Source organism: Lacerta agilis, chromosome 11 (genome assembly GCF_009819535.1).
Source record: "Lacerta agilis isolate rLacAgi1 chromosome 11, rLacAgi1.pri, whole genome shotgun sequence".
In the NCBI taxonomy this organism is placed as follows: Eukaryota; Metazoa; Chordata; class Lepidosauria; order Squamata; family Lacertidae; genus Lacerta; species Lacerta agilis.
The window spans coordinates 229,849-247,455 of NC_046322.1; the positions used below are offsets into that span (position 1 = coordinate 229,849).

The 17,607-nt window shown below is 55.7% G+C and overlaps 1 protein-coding gene across 1 annotated transcript; it reads right to left on the minus strand.

Annotated features, from left to right (window-relative positions):
• Nucleotides 1-366: 366 nt before the first annotated feature.
• Nucleotides 367-17,575, minus strand: GBA2 (glucosylceramidase beta 2). The gene is made up of 17 exons (XM_033164189.1): nt 17,322-17,575; nt 16,030-16,121; nt 15,687-15,802; nt 15,231-15,449; nt 12,780-13,019; nt 12,470-12,572; nt 12,216-12,369; nt 10,335-10,460; nt 9,300-9,478; nt 8,883-8,987; nt 8,513-8,620; nt 7,194-7,345; nt 6,975-7,081; nt 2,345-2,487; nt 2,107-2,222; nt 721-912; nt 367-627 (listed from the first exon to the last, which is right to left on the minus strand). The coding sequence occupies exons 1-17, from the start codon at nt 17,558-17,560 to the stop codon at nt 382-384; spliced, it is 2,637 nt and encodes an 878-aa protein (XP_033020080.1). The 5' UTR covers nt 17,561-17,575; the 3' UTR covers nt 367-381.
• Between the last annotated feature and the right edge of the window lie 32 nt (nt 17,576-17,607).

The window sequence follows — 17,607 nt, forward strand, 5'->3', positions numbered from 1 at the left end:
GGGGGAGGGAAAGCAGGTGTTGAAGGGCCCCTTCCTCCACCACCCCCTTGAAAATGGAGCACCGCTCCTCTTGTGAACTGTGGGGGGGGGCAGGGACACCTGCCACTGACCCCAAGAGGAAAGGGCAGTCAGAAAGAGGGGGGGCAGAGAAAGATCCTTCATACACACTGTGCAACAGACCCCCGCCCCAGGGAGCGGCTCAGCCATGCAGCCCCCCCCCCACATGCATAAGGACAGTAAGGGGGGCCTTGCCCAACAGGGAAGGGGCAGCAGCCCCACCCACAGGCCCCCCCTTCCTGCCAGCTTCCTTCCTGGGCTGGCCAGTTGTGGGACCCCCACTCCTGCAGTGGGAGGAAGGAAGGAAGGAAGGAGGGAGCCACTTCATGGGCTCATGGCGGTGGGGGGGTCAGAGGCCTGTGAGGAAGTGGGGGGCGCCTGGGCCTCCCCGGCCCCCCTGCGCTCCAAGGCCAGCTGCATGCTCCAGATGCTGAGGGGGCGCATGTAGGCCAGCGAGCGATAGACCCTCCTCTGGCAATAGGCCTCGGGCGTCTGGAAGGCCATGCCCAGCCTCTCCCACACCGTCCGGTAGCAGCCCTCGGCCGTGCGGAAGCCCTCCTGGACCAGCCCCTGGAGGAGGAGGAGGAGGAAGAGGGGGGGTGAGAGCCAGCCCCCAGCCTGCCTCTCTCTCGCCCACCCACCCTAGTGCCCACCCCCACTCACCTCCTGGATCATGGTGGCGGCCAGGGCATACACAACACCAACCCAAACCTCGTCCGACTGGACGCTGGAGTGGTCCGGGACCCCGCTGGGGCGCATGCCGTTGACGGCGCCCATCGTCCCCTGGGAGAAGCTCATGACGTTCCGCTCGAAGATGGTCTTCAGGGCGCTCAGCACGTGGCTCTGGGGAAACACCTGTGGGGAGGGAGAGCACTGTGGAACCCCCAAGGGCCATCTAGTCCAACCCACCCACCAATGCGGGAGGGGCAGAGGGAGCATGGGCAGGACTCTGGCCTCCTGACACCCAGGGGGCTCTTGCCCCCCTTGTTTTGCTTTCATTCTGCATTTTGTCTTTTGACTCTCTATTTTTATGCTGCAAACCGACCCGATACCTTCAGATGAAGGGTGGCATACAAATCTTAATACTGTATTTTTCTGTGTATTAGACGAGGTTTTTGACTCAATAATCATGTCAAAAAACTGGGGTCGTCCTATACACGGATAGTGGCGGGGGGAGGTGGAGCTGTGCGCTGCCAGCCAGCTGGTTGGCGGGCGCACAACTTCCCCTGATCTAGGGAGTGTTTCCTGCCCGCAGCGGCATGGGGGGAGAAGCTCAACAACTTGGGGCCATCTTATACATGGGGGCATCTTACAGACGGAAAAATACGGTAAGTAAGAAATAATAAAAATAACCATGTTCTTATTCATATGCTGCCCCTCTGATATTAAAAGCACAAGCCCTGAACAATGGAGGTCCAGCGTCCCAGCTCAGCCACTGAGAGCACCTGCCGCAGCATCACTGGTCAATTGAGTTTGCAAGACTCAGCTGATGGCGATATAAAACTGAGCCTTTAGTGCAGGGGTCAGCAAACTTTTTCAGCAGGGGGCCGGTCCACTGTCCCTTAGACCTTGTGGGGGGCTGGACTATATTTTTTTGGGGAAATGAACGAATTCCTATGCCCCACAAATAACCCAGAGATGCATTTTAAATAAAAGCACACATTCTACTCATGTAGAAACACGCTGATTCCCGGATCATCCGCGGACCGGATTTAGAAGGCGATTGGGCTGGATCTGGCCCCCGGGCCTTAGTTTGCCTAACCATGTTTTAGTGTCATCAACCAAGTCCTATGGAACTCTCTGCCACTGGATATTCAGAAGGCGCTTTCCCTGCCCAGGGCTGCTTTCGGATGTCTTTTGAAAGTGATCTGATGTGAGCCTCCAAGAGGGGTGCCTGACCCCCCACCAACCCCTGGGAAAAGGAGGGGAGTCTCTCCACAGGCTGACCCTCCACCGCCATGGAAGTTCACCTAGGGTGACTCCTTGCGCCCTGGTGGGACCCTCGCAAATGTGGACGAGCCCCCCACCCCCTTTGGGGACCCTCCTCACCTCAGACTTGCCCTCTCCCAGGCCGCAAGCGCGGAGGAACCACTGCCCAGCCAGCTGGTCGGACATGATGCTGTCCGAGGAGGTGCTGCTGCTGCTGTCGTAGTTATAGTATTTCCCTGGAGGAGAGGATGGAGGGAGGGTGATCCCGGGTGGGAGGGAGACGCCTGCAGCCCCCCAGAGATCCTCCCATCCCCGGGAGAAGGCAGCCAGGCAGGCAGCCGCCTTTGTCCCCACACACCGTTCCAGAGCAGCTTCTCAAAGGCCGCACTGCCCTTCACCAGGATGGCAGAGTACGTCTGCCGGGCATCCTCCTTGTCCAGGAGCTCCGCCATCTTGCACATCATGCTGAGAGCCGCCAGCCACAGGCTTCCGCAGTAGGAGCTGCCAAAGCAAAGGAGGAAGAGGTTGGCGGGAGCTGGCCCTGGCACATGGGCACCGTGGGGAGCCTTCCTGGCTGGGAAACTGGGGCCCACGCTGGTGCCACCACCGGAAGGGGTGCTGGAGGGCAGAGCAGCTCCGGGACTTTGGGGTCCTCAGAGCAGTGAGCTGCAGCCGAGGAGGGATACACTGCTCAGGCCTCTTGCTGTGTCTAGCCAGAGGGGGGCGCTCTCTGGTCAGAGAGAGACCAGCCCCCTGGCAGATCTCTTTGCAGAGCAGAGCAGGCTGTGGGGCCACATGCCAGCCATGCCCTGGGCCCAACCTCTCTCATGGGCGGGAGGGGACAGGGCTGCATCTGCCCCCTCTTCCGTGGCCTAATCCAGGCAGCCAAGGGGGCAGTCTGGGCTGCCAAAGGGAGAGAGCCTGCCTGGCACACTCTCTTGCTGGGCAAAGAGGGGCAATTCTCTTGTTGGTGGTCTTCAGGCTCTGCTGGGTCCAGTTAACCTGATAAAGGGACCCCCCCCCCCACACACTATACGTTAAGGGAGAAGCTTCAAAAGATGTTATACCACTGGTATTTAACCCCTTCTAAACTCTCCAAAATGTACAAAAGTGTCCCTAACACATGTTGGAGATGCGGAGAATCAGGTGGAGCCATGCTCCACATGTGGTGGGTTTGTAAAAAGACCAAAACCTTCTGGAATGACACACATACTCAGCTTCAAATAATGTTAAATGCATCCCCCCCCCCCCAAAAAAAAAACCCAGAATCATTTTTATTGGGTATTACAGGACCAGATATAGCCAGGAAGATAAGGAAAACATTTCTGTATGCCACCACAGCCAGGAGAGTACTCATAGCAAAACACTGGAAGAGTGACCAAATCAACATCAGATTAGAATGGTTACTAAAATTGGTAGAATATACTGAACTAGATAGTCTCTTGGAAAAGATTAAAGAAAAAACAGGAGTTCATTGATAACTGGGAACCTCTAAAGAGTTACTTAAAAAATAAGTGTTGCAATCTGAACTCAGTCGCAGCTTTTGAATAAGCTCTGTAAATAAAGGTTAAATGGGCTAAATCGATATGTATACATAGATGCATATTAATACTCTATTATGATTTTGCTGATAATTTTACTGGAGTGAAAGATGCTGAGAAGGACAGGAAGTCAAATTTATGAAGATATATATTTCTTGGTTGGAATTTTTTATTTTGATGAGCTTGATTTACAGACTATAAAATGTCTTTGATGTATGGATGTAACTACGGTAAATGAAGCAAAATAAATAAATAAATAAATAAATAATAAAGGACAGCCCCAAAATCCCCAAGCACCAGTGAAAGGAGCCAGCCCTGTTCCCCCCAAACTCAGACACACACACACACACAATATCTAGAGGCCCCACATGGCAGCTCTGGCGCTCGGGTGCTGGAGGTGCCAGCTGTCTGTCAACTGAGGACGGGGCTTGAGGGAGAGGGAGCTCCAAGCCCCTCATTTTGGGGGGCAGGGGGTTCAGCACCCCCAATAATAAGGGGACTGCCACCCCCCACCCTGCCGAGTGCTTGGCAGCTGGGCAGGGCGGGCAAGGGTGAACATCACCCTCCGTGTGCCCCTCGCTCACCGCAGCCTCTCTCTGCCCCTCAGGACAGGCTCAACCCGGAAATGGACCTGCCCCGCATGGCATTCTCTCTCTGCTGTGTCACAGCTGCGCACAGGGCAGCCCAGACGAAGAGAGGGGGGCACCTCGCTGCTGCTGCCAACTCTCCACTCCCAGGAAGCTTCTTCCCCTTGGCACGCGGGAGCCAGGCTCCAATGGGAGGCTGTTGGGGGGGGGCATATGGTCACGCCCCCTCCGAAAAACACGCCCGGTGGATGTCGGGCCGCGTGGTCTGGCCGCGTTGGGGGACGTCATGCATGTGATGTCATGCACACGTGATGCCCCTCCCCCCCAACGCTGGGCGCAACTCGGCATGCCTGCTCCTAAAAGACTCCCGTTTTGAGATGGGGCCAGTCTAGTCAAGATTTGCCAAAAGGGAAGAAAAAACTTTTCATGTACGCTACAACTGCGGCTAGGATATTGCTGGCACCAAGATGGGAAAGTTTTGAAGCACCAACTAAAGAAGAATGGCCAGGAAAATGGATGGAATAAGCTCAAATGGCCAAGTCAACGGAAAGACTTCGAGACAAGGACAACAGAGATTTTAAGAAAGACTGGGAACCATTCATGCTGTATTTACAGAATCAATGCAAAGAAATGGACTCACTAGCTGGGTTTGATTAAACACTTGCAATTAACAAAATAAATGAAGGAAATAGAATGAGGATGCCAAAATGATAAGAAAAGAATAATTATTTTAAAAATCTTAAAAACTAAGAAATAACAAAATAAGCAGGAGATAATATGCTAAAAAACCAGAAGAGGAAATGGAGGGAAGTGGGGGAGGGGAGTGGGAAATTGGGGAATGGTATTTTTGTTATATGTTATGATATTTTGATGTTTTAAAAAAATTGTGTAAAACTTTAATAAAAATTATTTTTTTATAAAAGAGAAATGGGGCCAGTCTTGCTACTTGACACATGAAATGTGGGATACTGCACGGCTGGAAAAGCTAAAGAAGCAGCCAAGAGTCCTCTGGGGCCAAAGAAAAAAAGGGGGGGATCGTACCTGCCTGTTGTGCCTTTATTTGACTGTTGTGCCTTTATCTGTAAGCAAAGAGGAACGTGGCTGAGGACCATCAACCCCCTTGGCCCACAAACCAAAACGGCCACTGACTCGCAGGCTTATTTGAAGACTTGCAATCCCTTTCCCTTGGTATGGCAAGGCCCGAGTTTTGCATTCCTGCCTTGTTTAAACATCATATCTGTGCCATAATCCGTTCCAGTCGCTGCCTTCCAGACATCCAACACACCTCTGGTGCATTTATTTATTTGGGTTTCTTTTCACGTCTATATTTGTTCAACCGCAATCTCTAATTGCATATGGATTCTGCATGTTGTCATCAGATCCTGTGCAATGACACTAGATTTTGCAGATTTTTGTATAATATCTTTTTTGAAAATTAATAAACATATTTTTAAAAACCGAGGAGGGGGCTGGGAGTGGCCTCTCCTCGGAAGAAAAAAGCTGTGGCCCCGAACTGCTGCGCGAGGCAAAAAGGGCCAGACAACAGCCTGTCAGCAAGGGAGGGGTTAATGGGAGGAAGGGGAGGAGGGTCAGGCCCACCTGGGACCCCCACCTCCCCACTGGAAACTTCCTCTGAGTCAGCTGGAGCCCCTGCCTCCCCCCCCCCCGTTCTGCTCAAAAATTCAACAGGTCACAGCAGTGCCGGATTTACATATAAGCTAAACAACCTATAGCTTAGGGCCACACACTCTTGGGGCTTCCCCAAAATTTCAAGGGTGTACATTTCCAAAATATAAGATAAAGAACAAATAAAATAAAACCTATATACAGTGGGTTAAGCCACAGAGCCTAGGGCTTGCTGATCAAAAGGTCAGCGGTTTGAATCCCCGTGATGGGGTGAGCTCCCGTTGCTCGGTCCCAGCTCCTGCCCACCTAGCAGTTCGAACACACGTCAAAGTGCAAGCAGAAAAATACCGTAGGTACCGCTCTGGCGGGATGCTAAACAGCGTTTCCGTGCGCTGCTCTGGTTCGCCATAAACGGCTTAGTCATGCTGGCCACATGACCCATAAGCTGTACGCCGGCTCCCTCGGCCAGTAACGCGAGAGGAGCGCCACATCCCCAGAGTTGTCCACGACTGGACCTAATGGTCAGGGGTCCCTTTACCTTTTACAAACGGCAACAGTGTTTTGTGTTGTGTAGGTTCCCATTTGTTATGTGCAAATGGCTTGAGATACCAGTTAGGTCCATAAATTACCATATAGCATATATTCCACACAAAAAACAGTGACAATTTGTTGTTGACAAAGGACAGCTGGACAGATAAAGGGCCCCATTACCTTCAGGAGCTGAGGGCCTCATCAAACCTAAATCCGGCCTGGGGTCACAGCTGTGACACTCTGCAGCACCCCCAAGGCTGAGCACCCAGTGCAGAGAAACTGGTTGCGCTGCCCTAAATCCACCTCTGATTCCAAGTCGCCCCCATGTTTTTCCATGTGGCAGAGATGAAAAGAGATGCTGGAGAGGCCCAGCCAGTGCCACTGCTCAGGAGAACGGCCCAGTGGCCTCTGGGGAGTCGGATCCTGCCCCACAGACCCCCACGGCTGCTCCGGCCAGCCCATTGGCTGCCACCCTCTCAGCCAAGGCAGCCGTTTTGTCAGAGGGAGCCCCTCCCCCTTTGAAGCACAGACCCTCCCCGCCAGATGCCCTCCTGCGCCTGCCCAAAAGTTGACCACTCTGCCGCTGCAACCACCTGAGGGTGTTGAGCCAAGCTCAGCACTTGGCCAGGGCAGCCCTCCTCAAAGAATCACGGCTGGAAAGGGCCCTCTGAGGGTCATCCAGCCCAACCCCCTGCCTGCTCACCTGGCGCCCGTCACCACCCAGGCGTCGTAGGTCTGGTCGGCGAAGCCAGAGTTCTCGATGAGGCCGTCGCCGTCCTTGTCAAACTTCAGCTCCGACTCCATCACGGCCTGCAGGGAGCGGAAGGGAGGAGGAGGTGGGGGGGGGGGCATTTGGGGCCCGCCCCCTGCCATGGCCAGCCCCCGCCTTGCCACTGCCCCCAAGCCCGCCTCTTGGCGTTACCTGGCAGATGGGCCACATGTCCCGCAGGTATGCAGAGTCTTTTGTGAGGTAGAAGTCGCGATACACCTGCAGCACAAACTTCAGGTTCAGGTCCTTCCAGGCAGCCGTGTCGTGGATCAGGTAGGCGTTGAGGTGGTGCCAGGGCTCGTCATCTGGGGGGGGGGGAGAGGAGGGGGCAGAGTGAGGCCCAGGGGGGTCCCGCTGCCGGTTGCCCCACCCTTGCACACGGGGCACGATCTGGGCACGCGCCTGAGAACGGCCAAGCAGAAAGAGGGCTGGCAAGGGAGACAGGAGGGAGAAGCAAAGAAGGAGGAGGACTGAGGGGATAAAAATCAATAGTTTCTTCTTCTTTTTTAAAAAAACCGGATTAAAATTTTTTTAAATCAGATTTTTAAAATAAAATGCTTTTGGAGGAAAAATCTTTCCAAAGATTTTCTATTTAAGTTATATTATAGTCCAAAGGCTATTCATCAGGAAATAATGATTTGTTTTAAGTTTTTTGTGTGTGCTAAAACTCAGTCCAAGTTGCTTTTTAAAATCAAACCCACCCTGAGGAGGACCCCCTCCACGTGTGTCTCAGGCCCCTCGGAAGGCAGAGGGCGAAAATGCAGGTTCTTCCATGGAAAGGCCCCCCTTTCACCCAAGATCAGAGGGGGCACTTGGGGGCAACTGAGCTGGCGGTGAATGCCAAGAAGCAGCAGCGGCTTAGGCAGGCTTTCAGGCCCCATCCTGCCCCACGTGGGGCCTCAAATGGAGAGCCAGGGAGGTGCAGCGGGTCAATTGGGCTACTGGGACCTGGGAGGGAGACCCGGGTTCAAATCCCCACTGGGCTGTGACAGGAGAGTCTCATACCAAATGTAAATGAAGTGTAAACAAGGCTCTTGGAACCGATGGTGGAGATGCTCTGTGTACCTTTCCTTGTTTGTTTTGTAACAAAAGAACTTCTTTAATAATAACTATTTTTTTTTTAAAACCCACTGGGCCACAAAGCTCACTGGGTGTCTTCAGGGCGAATCGCTGCCTCTCAGCCTAGCCTCCCTCGCAGGGGTGTAGTGGAGACTAAATGTGTGCAGGGAGAATCGCTGACACCCCCTTTGAGCTCCTTGGAGAAAAAGGTGGGATAGAAATGCAATAAAGGAAAGAAATGAGCTGAGCTGAGCTGAGCTGAGCTGGGTTCTCTGATCTGGCCAGCGGGGGGCCGAGGGCATCGCTGTGCCTGCTGCCAGATCAACCTGCGCCTCTTTCGCTAAGGGTGGGGACAGCAAAGGGCAGCCGAGGGGTGTGTGTGTGCCAGGACGGCTCTGGACGTGCGGCCTCACCAGGCTCCCCGATGTCATGGGGCACCACATTGCGCAGCTTCACTTGCGCTGTCTGCCCGCTCATCAGGTACATGCGCGGCCGGGTGTCCTCGCTCAGGATGGCGGCCGCTGCGGGCGAGAAGGGGGGGGGGTTCCGCAGTTGAGGGGTCTTGCTCTCTCTTGCCTCCCCCCTCCCAGGACACCCAAGGGGCCTTGGCCTCCCCACAAAAAGGCAAGGCCCAGGGAGACATGGCGCTCTGCTCCTACCCACCCATTCATCCCCGGGACCCGACTCCAGCAGAGGCCATCCCGTGGGGCATTTCGGGTGGGGGGTGGGGCGCCTGGGAGGTGGTGGGCAGAGGGGCAGGGGGGGGGGTCGAGGCTCACCCACCCATGTCGTACTGCAGGCTCAGCTCCAGTTTGGGCCACAGCATGGCGAGGGCGAAGGAGGCGTAGAAATGGACGTCATAGGTGTTGTACATGAGGTACTCCTGGCCTGGAAGCAGCAGACAGAAGCAGGCAGGTGGGCACCGGCGGAACTCCCAGCCCCAAGAATGCACGCACTATACGTCCAAAGAACTCCCCCTCCTTCCATAATCCTGGGAACTGTAGTTTATGGGTGCTGGGAATGGCAACTACAGTTCCCAAGGTGCACATGCTTTAAATCTGTGGTGCCTCAGTCTGACCCAAGGCTGGGGGTGGCGAAGCCCCTCGTGCCCTTCCCTCTCCCCACGTGCCACAGACCCCCCTCTGCCGCTTGATGCAGAAGCAATGGCGGCAGGGGTGGTGCCAGAGTCCGGCCCCTTACCTTCCAGATATGCAAACCTCCCGTACTCCCTCAGGACCGGAAGGTGCTGGGAGAGGCCCAGGGAGGCCCCCAGGGAGGCCGCGGGGTCTTCCGGCTGAAGCTCCACCCACAGGGTCCCTCCGTCTGCCAGGAAATACAGCTCATTGAAGAGGGCTGACTTGTACCAAGGGGGCAGGTCACTGCAATGGGGGGGGGCAGAAAGAAAGGCACTTGTCATGGGCCCCCCAAGGAAGAACCAGCCGGCTACCGCCATGCCCTCCCTCAAAACCACAGGAAGGGGAGGGCCCTCCTTTGTCAAGGGGTTTTTAAGCAGAGCTGGCTGGACGACCACCTGCCAGGTGCCGGGGGTGGGTCTAGATGACCCTGGGACCCCTTCCTACTCTGCAGTTCTGGGATTCTATCACAAGGAAGGAGGCGCAGGGATCCCAAAGCCCACACCTGGGAGCAGTGCTAGAAATTAGCCAGGGGCCAGGCACCTTTGCTACTGGCATGGGTCCAATGGCAACTACCTGGAGATTTCTGGGTGCCAGCTTGGCAACTGCAGTTTAAAAACCTCTGTGTTAGTCCATAGTTAACGCCATTCTCACTGTGCGTGTTTCTCCCTCTGGCATACTGGGAGAAATGAATAATTGTATGAGAAGGCGATGGCCAAGCAACGTAGCTGAGACCATAGAATCGGAGAACTGGGAGGGTCATTTAGTTCAGGCCCCGGGCGAACAGACATTCTGTAGTGGCAACCGCAACCGAGGTTTAAGGTGCCATTTGGTGCCAACTGATATATGCGAGTTTCTAACCCTGTTAGGGAAAGAAAGGGAGCTTGGTGGGGCAGAGGGCCGCACCCTGCTCAGGGAGGGGCAGGACTATCTCAAGGGGGCAGCTCACATCACGGACCCCCATGCAGGCTTGCAGACAGTCACTCGCTTGGGGCAAAAGGCAGGCGGCAGGCATGGAACCTTGTCACGCGGGGGTGGGGGGTGGGAGCCCTGCCAGGAGGTGCCATCACCCCCAGAACTGGCAGCAGAGGGAGGGCTGTACCTGTTCTCCAGGATGGGGCGCTGCCAGGCCTCAATCTTCTCCTCCCACGCCTGGTAGCACGAGAGGGTGTAGTGAGACAGAGCCGGGCAGGCATCTCCCCTGCTGCCAAAGAAGCGACTGTACCTCCTGCAGAGGAAGAGGAGGAGGAGGAGGAGGAAGGCACATCAGGACACCAGACTCAGCACTCACCTGAAACAGCAGGCAGGGACCCTCTGCCCGCTCCTTGCCCATGTCAGGCTGCTCCCAGGGAGCAGGGGGGGGGTGTCTCTGTGCAAGAGGCCTTTGTGCTGGCTTCCCACCTCTCAAAGGGCCCAATCCCAGGGGCTGCAGCAGGGCTGGGATCAAGCCCCTTCTGCTTCAGGGGAGAGATGCCAGCCTTCAATGAGGGGGGGGGGAGATGCCCATGTGCCAGTCTGGGTGGTGGTGCACTCTGCACAGTCAGGAGGTGGCAGACGGGATGGTGGGGCTGCCCAGGCTTTGTGTGGGAATGGCAGGGGTCTTCCTCTGCGCCCCCCCCCCCAATCTTCTTCTGGAGCAGGAAAAGAGCACACAGTTCAAGTTTCGCTCAGAGGAAGGGGCAAAATGGCAGAGGATGGGTCCAGCCACTCTGCCTGGCCTCCACACGGCTTGGATTTCTCTCTCACTCTATCAGGTCAACTCCCTCAATTTTCCATTTCACTTTTACTTTGTTTACCACCTTTCTGTATCGCTACACCCAAGGCAGTTTCCAAGCCGTAGAAACAACAGGAAGCACAAGGAAGATCACACACCCAGGAACTATCCCATCCAATGCCAATGTCCTAATAGATATTACTTTTAAACCACCAACTAACATAAAGTAATATACAAGGGTCTATTCAGAATGCAACACTGCACAATAAAATTAACTCTCAAAATATTACCAAATAACAAACAAGCAGAAATCCAGACTCAACAACTACAATCAATGATCGCTGGACTAAACTCAACAAAAGGAGTAGCAACTTTGCAATGCGTCCATTGCCACAGTGTACACAAAAGAACAAACTGAGTCAAGGACACAGGGTGCATCTAGTAATTTCCTGAGCCAACAGCTCAGCTCCAGCCTTTCCCTTCGTGAGCCTCTTGGCCCGGGAATCTTTCTGGTTTGGGGAGGGATACAAGGGCAACACCTGGGGGGGGGGTCTGCAAACAGCAGTCAAGGTGACACAAGGTGGCAGGTGGGGGGGGGGCTGGTTGCTCTCCTGCCTGCCTGCCTGCGTTGCCAGCCCAGCTGCTCCTGATGGAAAATGCCTCAGAGCAGTTTGGGAACAAAGGGGGGTGCTGCTCCTTACGCTGGACAGAAGGACATACAAGAGTGCCTGCTGGATCAGGCCCATGGCCCCTCTGGGCCACCATCCTCTTCCCACAGATGCCCCAATGGGACACCCGCAAGTAGGGGTCCGAGCACAAGAGCAACGCTTTCCCCTGCAGCGGGGGGGGGGGGGAGGAATTCAGAAGCATTGCTGCCTCTGGCTGTGGGGAGCAGAGCAGGGCCAACACGGCCAGCGGCCATCGATTGCCCACTCCTAATCCTCTGCCATGAATCTCTCCAGTTCTCTTGGAAAGCCCTCCAGGTGGGTGGCCGTCCCTGCCTCCTGGGGCAGAGAGTTCCACAGTTTAACTCTGCGCTGCACAAAGGAGGACTTTCTTCCAGCATTCAGCTTCCCCGGGTGCCCACAAGTTCTCGTCACACGGTCTGGGTGAGGCTGGGTGTGCCAGCTGAGCACACTTTGGAACAGCCTGTGAGCAATGCCTGGACACCCCCGCCCTGGCCGAGAGGAGGCTGGCCTCAGATGATCCCACAGGGATGAAGCCAAACCTTGAGAAGTGTACCACCCACCCACAGCGGCAGACACTCACCTGCGGTGCTCCTTCTCTTTGGAGCCAAACCGAATGCAGGGCATATCCCAGGCCAAGGCAAACTCCAGCGTCGAGTGCCCAGAAGCTGGCACCGTGCAGGTGGCACACACAGCTGCTGCGCAAGGCTCCCCCTTCTCCGTTGGGGGGCTTTTCCCTGAAAGAGAGAGCGCACTCCTTGCACGTCAGGGTACCTGGCCTCTTGCTCCCTCCCTGCTCCCTCTGTGCCACCCCCTCCTGGGGGAGCTGGGGCTCACCTGGGGGGGATGCCAGCTTGCCATCTGCCAGGAGGTCCTGCCACACCTCCTGCCCAGTGCCAGCAGGGTTGAACGTGGTGAGGTGGGTCACAGTGGTGCCTGCCTAGAGGGGAGAGCAAAGGAATTGAAACCCAGCCCGGTGGCAAAGACCGGGCGCCACGGGAAGCAGAAAGCAGCAGGGATAGGAAACCCAGCAGCCCAGAGTCCCACCTGTGAGGCAGGTGAGTTGAGAGGGATCTCTCCCACCATGGCTGGCCTCCCTCTGGACGTTCCTGGCCCCCGTCCTCCCTGCACGATGCCCCCTCCTTACCTTCTCCCGGGCAGAGATGGCCAGCGTGTAGGGGTTCACGGGGAGGCAGTGGTGGAGCAGCACACCCCGGACGCAGCGGCCGTCCTTCTCCAGGCAGAAGGGCTCATTCCAGTGGCCCCCAATCCGGTCCCCCTTGGACTCGGTGCCGTTCTGGAAGGTGAACATCAGGGAGACCTCCATGTCCTCCCCGCTCTGGTTCTCCACGTCCCAGAGAAAAGCTCCCACGGGCAGGCTGGTGTCCTGGAGGCAACAAAAGGCGGCGAGGGGGTCAGGGGCTGCAGAAAGGAGGCTGTGTGGGGCAGGAAGCAGGGACAACCGAGCCCTTTCCATGCACCAGCAAGGATGCAGGCTGCGGGACTCTCCACATTGGGCTTGAAACTGCTCTTATGTGAAGCAATTTGCATCGTGAATTTGCCTCAAAACAATCAGTGGGAGCAATGGGCTCCTATTGTTTTCCACAGGGCTGCTCTCTCCTGACCTGGCCCTGGGTTCCCAAAGGAACAAGTTTCCAGCCTGCCTATCAGGAAAGAGTCGCAGGATGTTGGACTGGGAGTTTCTGCCTCATTGTCTCAGTAAGACAATTAACGTTTCAGCGGTGGACACTGTTTGCTAGAGAGGTTATTCCAGCAGTTCTGGTTTGGGAGCGAAACCCCCCAAACTTTCCGCAACCCTGGTCAACAGAGCTTTTGGAAAGGACAACCCTGAAAACTAGTATTTCAGGTCCCTGAAGGCTCTTCCATCGCCACTTCCTCAACTTAAGGCGTGTCATGATGCCAGTCCACAGAGAGTCAGAGCTGCAATGTGACCTGTGACCTTACTCGCTCTACATTAGTGACAAATTTGCTTACCACATGCTCATTCATGTAGTTTCAACAAAGATACTAAAACCTGTTACACACTTCTTGGTTTGGAACAGCAGCTCATGCCAAAACCACAAAAAAGGTGTTTGTTGCCTTAGTCAGCCACTCAGACCTCTGAATGGAAGCCTTTTTGTTAGGTATCTCAACTCAAGAGTTACCAAAAGAAAAATGACTGCACAATACTGGAAGACAAAAGAAAAACCATCCAAGGAACAATGGCAAGAAAAACTGATGAACTAATTGGCAGAATTGGCTAAGCTAACAGACAAACTATGAGAGAAGGACAAAAAAGACTTCAAAAGAGTCTGGGAACCATTTACAGTTTATTTGCAGAAACAACAGAATGGACTGGATTCACTGGCAGGATTTGAATAAAGGTTCACAATTTCATTTGAGTAACAGATATTTCAGAGAAATGATAAGGGATTTTATTTTTGTGTAGGAAAATAAAACTAAATAACTCAGCAGAAGGGGGAGTTGAGGGACGTCCAGAGGAGGGGAGGAAGAATAATTGTATATAACATGATGAATGAGATTTGTATCATTATTTGTTGTAAAATTCAATAAATATTCATATTAAAAAATGAATGGAAGCATAATTCCTTTCAGAGCAGCCACCACAGCCACCATCACCTCCGAGGGAAAGCGGCTTGACCTGAGGCCACCTGGGCCTTGCCTGCTTGTGGACCCTCAACAAGCCAGGCCAGCTGCTCTTGGCCCTCAGGTGTCCGAGGTTGGGCCCCCGCTCTGAGAGTGGGCCAGGGTGCAAACACCCCCATGGAGGAGGGGGGGGAGCCTCAGGGTGCTAAAGAATTCACCCAGTGCCACTGAATCAGGATGTGCTGGTTCCAGATACAAGCTGGGGCTGGCCAGCCTCCCAACTGCTGCCAGGTTGGGACACAGGCAGTGCCAGATTTACATATGTAAGCTCAACAAGCTTTAGCTAAGCGCCCCACTCTCTTGGGGGCCCCCCAAAAAATTAAAGGAAAAAAACCCTGGACGCCCATTTCCAAAATATAAGATAAAAAACAAAAGAAATAAAGCCTACCTACAGCAACAGTGTTTAGTGTTGTGCAGGCTCCTGTGATGTAAGTCATGGGCCCCGCGTGCTAGCCTGCTCCCTAAAACATCACTGCTTTGCTCCTTTCTATATATAGGGTGCCGACATTCTGCATGGACTGGTTGCAGGGCAACATGTGCAAATAGCTTTAGATACCTGTTAGGTCCATAAATTACTGTATACCATATATTCAACACACAAAAAAACAGCAACAATTTGTTGTTGACAAAGGACAGCTGGACATAGAAAGGGCCCCATTACCTTCAGGAGCTTAGGGCCTCATCAAACCTCAATCCAGCCCTGGACACAGCTGGGCTGCTAGCTTTTCCCAGCTGGTCCTAAGAACTACTCTGCAAGGAGTTTCTCTCCAGAGAAAAGCATGCAATAAAAGGATTAGCATGCAATAAAGGGCCAACAAAGTGAGCTGAAAAGCTCCCAGGTGCCCCCCACCTCTCTTCCCTTGCAACGGAACAATGCAACCCATCACCCCACCCCTGCAGAGGTACCTGCACAGGTACGAAAGAGGCTCACCTGGTAATCATGAGGGATGATGGGGGAGACCTGCCGACAGGTGAGCACCACGTCCTGCCCGGGCAGCTGGTAGACAGTCCAGGCACGGGGGTAGAGAGCATGGTAGAAAGCGTAGTGGCCGCAGAAGCCCCAGTTCCATCCTTGCAGGCGGCTGGGCTTCTCCACCGACAGCACCTGCTGGTAGACGGTCTGGCCCTTCCGGCGCAGGCAGACGGTGAACTGGTATTGGGGGTGGGGGGGTGGAAAGCCAGGTGAGGGGCAGCCTGAGCACAGGGGAGCGAAACACCCATACTGGGTGCTCCCTGGGAAGGGAGGTAGGTTTCCAGTCGGCAAGGCAGCTGATCCGAGAGGGCAGAGAGTCCCAACACCCCCAGAGCTTCGGCCGGCTGCGCCAACTCTGCCGCGCCCAGCCCAGGGGCACAGACCAGGAAGCCAAGTCCTCGCACAGCTACACACCTGGTCAGCGATCACCGTCTTGTAGTGGTAGAGCCCAGGGTTCAGCTGCCACCGGCAGAAGTCCCCCCGCCAGCCTCGTGTGATGGTGCCACCGCCAAAACCCCCCAACGGGCAGCCTGTGGGGGAAAGCAAGGACGGCAGGCTGGTGAACTCGAGCCCTGCGGGAGGCAAACCCTTCCACTTTGCCAGGAAGCCATGGCAGCGGCCCAGCCAGGCCCCCTTGTGCTCCTGAAAGACTCCTCCCTGCCTTCCACTGCAGGGAATCCCTGGCTGGCTCTGCCCATCACCCAGGGCACAGCTCCGTGGGCACGGCCTGGGAGAAGCCAAGCACTGCCCTGCTCACCATAGATCTGGCGCAGGGGCTGGGAGTTGAAGAGGTTGATGAAGGGATGCTTCTTCTCCACGCGAGTCTTCCGGTACCACCACCTGAAGTACCTGGGGAGGGAGAGGCACACCTGGAAGGTCATGGCCGGGCTCCACGGATGCATCTTAAGAACCTGGCTAGGGCCCCCCCCCCCAGTTGTGCAATCCGTTTTTATACTCTGCTATTCTTTACACGCACATCTGTGAGCCTGCACATATATTGTTGCTGTTGTTGTTGTTACTACTACTGTATTATTATTATTATCATCATCAATTTATTTAGTTAGGTGCTGCCTTCATTGCTAACAGGCACTCAGGCAGCTTAAAGAGTAAGAACATCTGTGACAAATCAACAAAAATAAGATGACGAAGGCCCTGAACCAGCACACAGTTAAAGGATGGGTGACATTCCACTGTTAGGCCCATTAACTTCAGTGGGTCTACTGAGAGTAAAACTAAACAAACCCCACCCAAAGGAATCCACTCCTTCCAGTTGGGTGGCTTTCAAAGGGGACCGGGCTAAGTCACAGAGGGCAGCTGGGCTTCCAAAGGCATTTTTTGGTGGGAGGTGGATGTAAAGAGCACTGTTGGGGGCATCCTGTTGGGGCGCCTGGTTGGCCAAGGTGAGGGCGCTGGACCCCCTTTTGGTAGCCACAGAGGCTTTCATGTTTCTGAGTGCCAGTGGCTGGCGCTGCAGGAGGGGAGTGTTGCTGCAGCGCCCAGGTCCTGCTTGTGGGCACCAGGTTGGCCACTGCAAAACCAAGCTCCCCTGTCTAATCCAGCACGTTCCGCTGCTGCCGCCCTTTGGACCCGGGGCAGCAGCAGCAGAGGAGGAGATCCTCTCGCGGCTCAAGCTCCTCTCCAGCGTCAGCTGCGAAGGGAGAACCCCCCCCCCCGACCCCCGCCGCTCCCCGTTTCTCCTGCCCGGAGGAGCCAAGCCCAGCCTTCCTCTGCGCACGTCCAGAGTCCCTCGAGGAAGGAGTCCCCGCTCCGGAGAAGCCTCCCGCGGCGCGGCTCCTCCGCCCCAGCCGCCGCCTGCAGCCCGGAGGCCTCATTTTCGCAGCTCCGGAGCCGCCTACCGGGCACGGCGCCAGAGACTCGAGCCCGGCGGAGCTCCAGCGGGAAGCTCCGGGCGCGCCCTGGCAGCGGCGGGGAGGGAGCAGCCGGCGGCGCTGCTCCGGGACGGGGCGGCCCAAGCCGGCTCCCCGCACCCCTGGCGGCGGCGGGGCTGCGGCGCATTGCTGGGCTCCCCCGTGGGCCTCGGCCGCTGACCTGAGCGCGAGTCCGAGGTGCTTGACGGCGTCGGCGGCCGAGACGTCGGAGGCCTGGTAGGGCTTCCTGCGCTCGGCGAAGCGGTGCGCCAGGCACAGGCGCCACCCCCACCGGGGCAGCCCCCGGCCCGGCGCCGAGCCCTCGAAGGCGCGCATCAGCTCCTGCTCCCCGGAAAGGGAGACCCCCCGACGGGCGCCGGTCCTGCCGCCGCCGCTGCCGTTCTCCTCGGGGGTCGCCATCGGGGAGGCGGCGCCGAGCTGCGCGTGCCCGGCCGCCAGGGCGAGTC

What these genes read in the sequence shown, in the direction of transcription:
- GBA2 (XM_033164189.1), bottom strand. Translation starts at nt 17,560, where the DNA reads ATGGCGACCCCCGAGGAGAACGGCAGCGGCGGCGGCAGGACCGGCGCC. An exon ending in GCCCCTGCGCCAGATCTATG is followed by an intron (nt 15,803 to 16,029) that starts GTGAGCAGGGCA and finishes TTTCCCCCACAG; the next exon opens with GCTGCCCGTTGGGGGGTTTT. An exon ending in TGAGAAGCTGCTCTGGAACG is followed by an intron (nt 2,223 to 2,344) that starts GTGTGTGGGGAC and finishes CCTCTCCTCCAG; the next exon opens with GGAAATACTATAACTACGAC.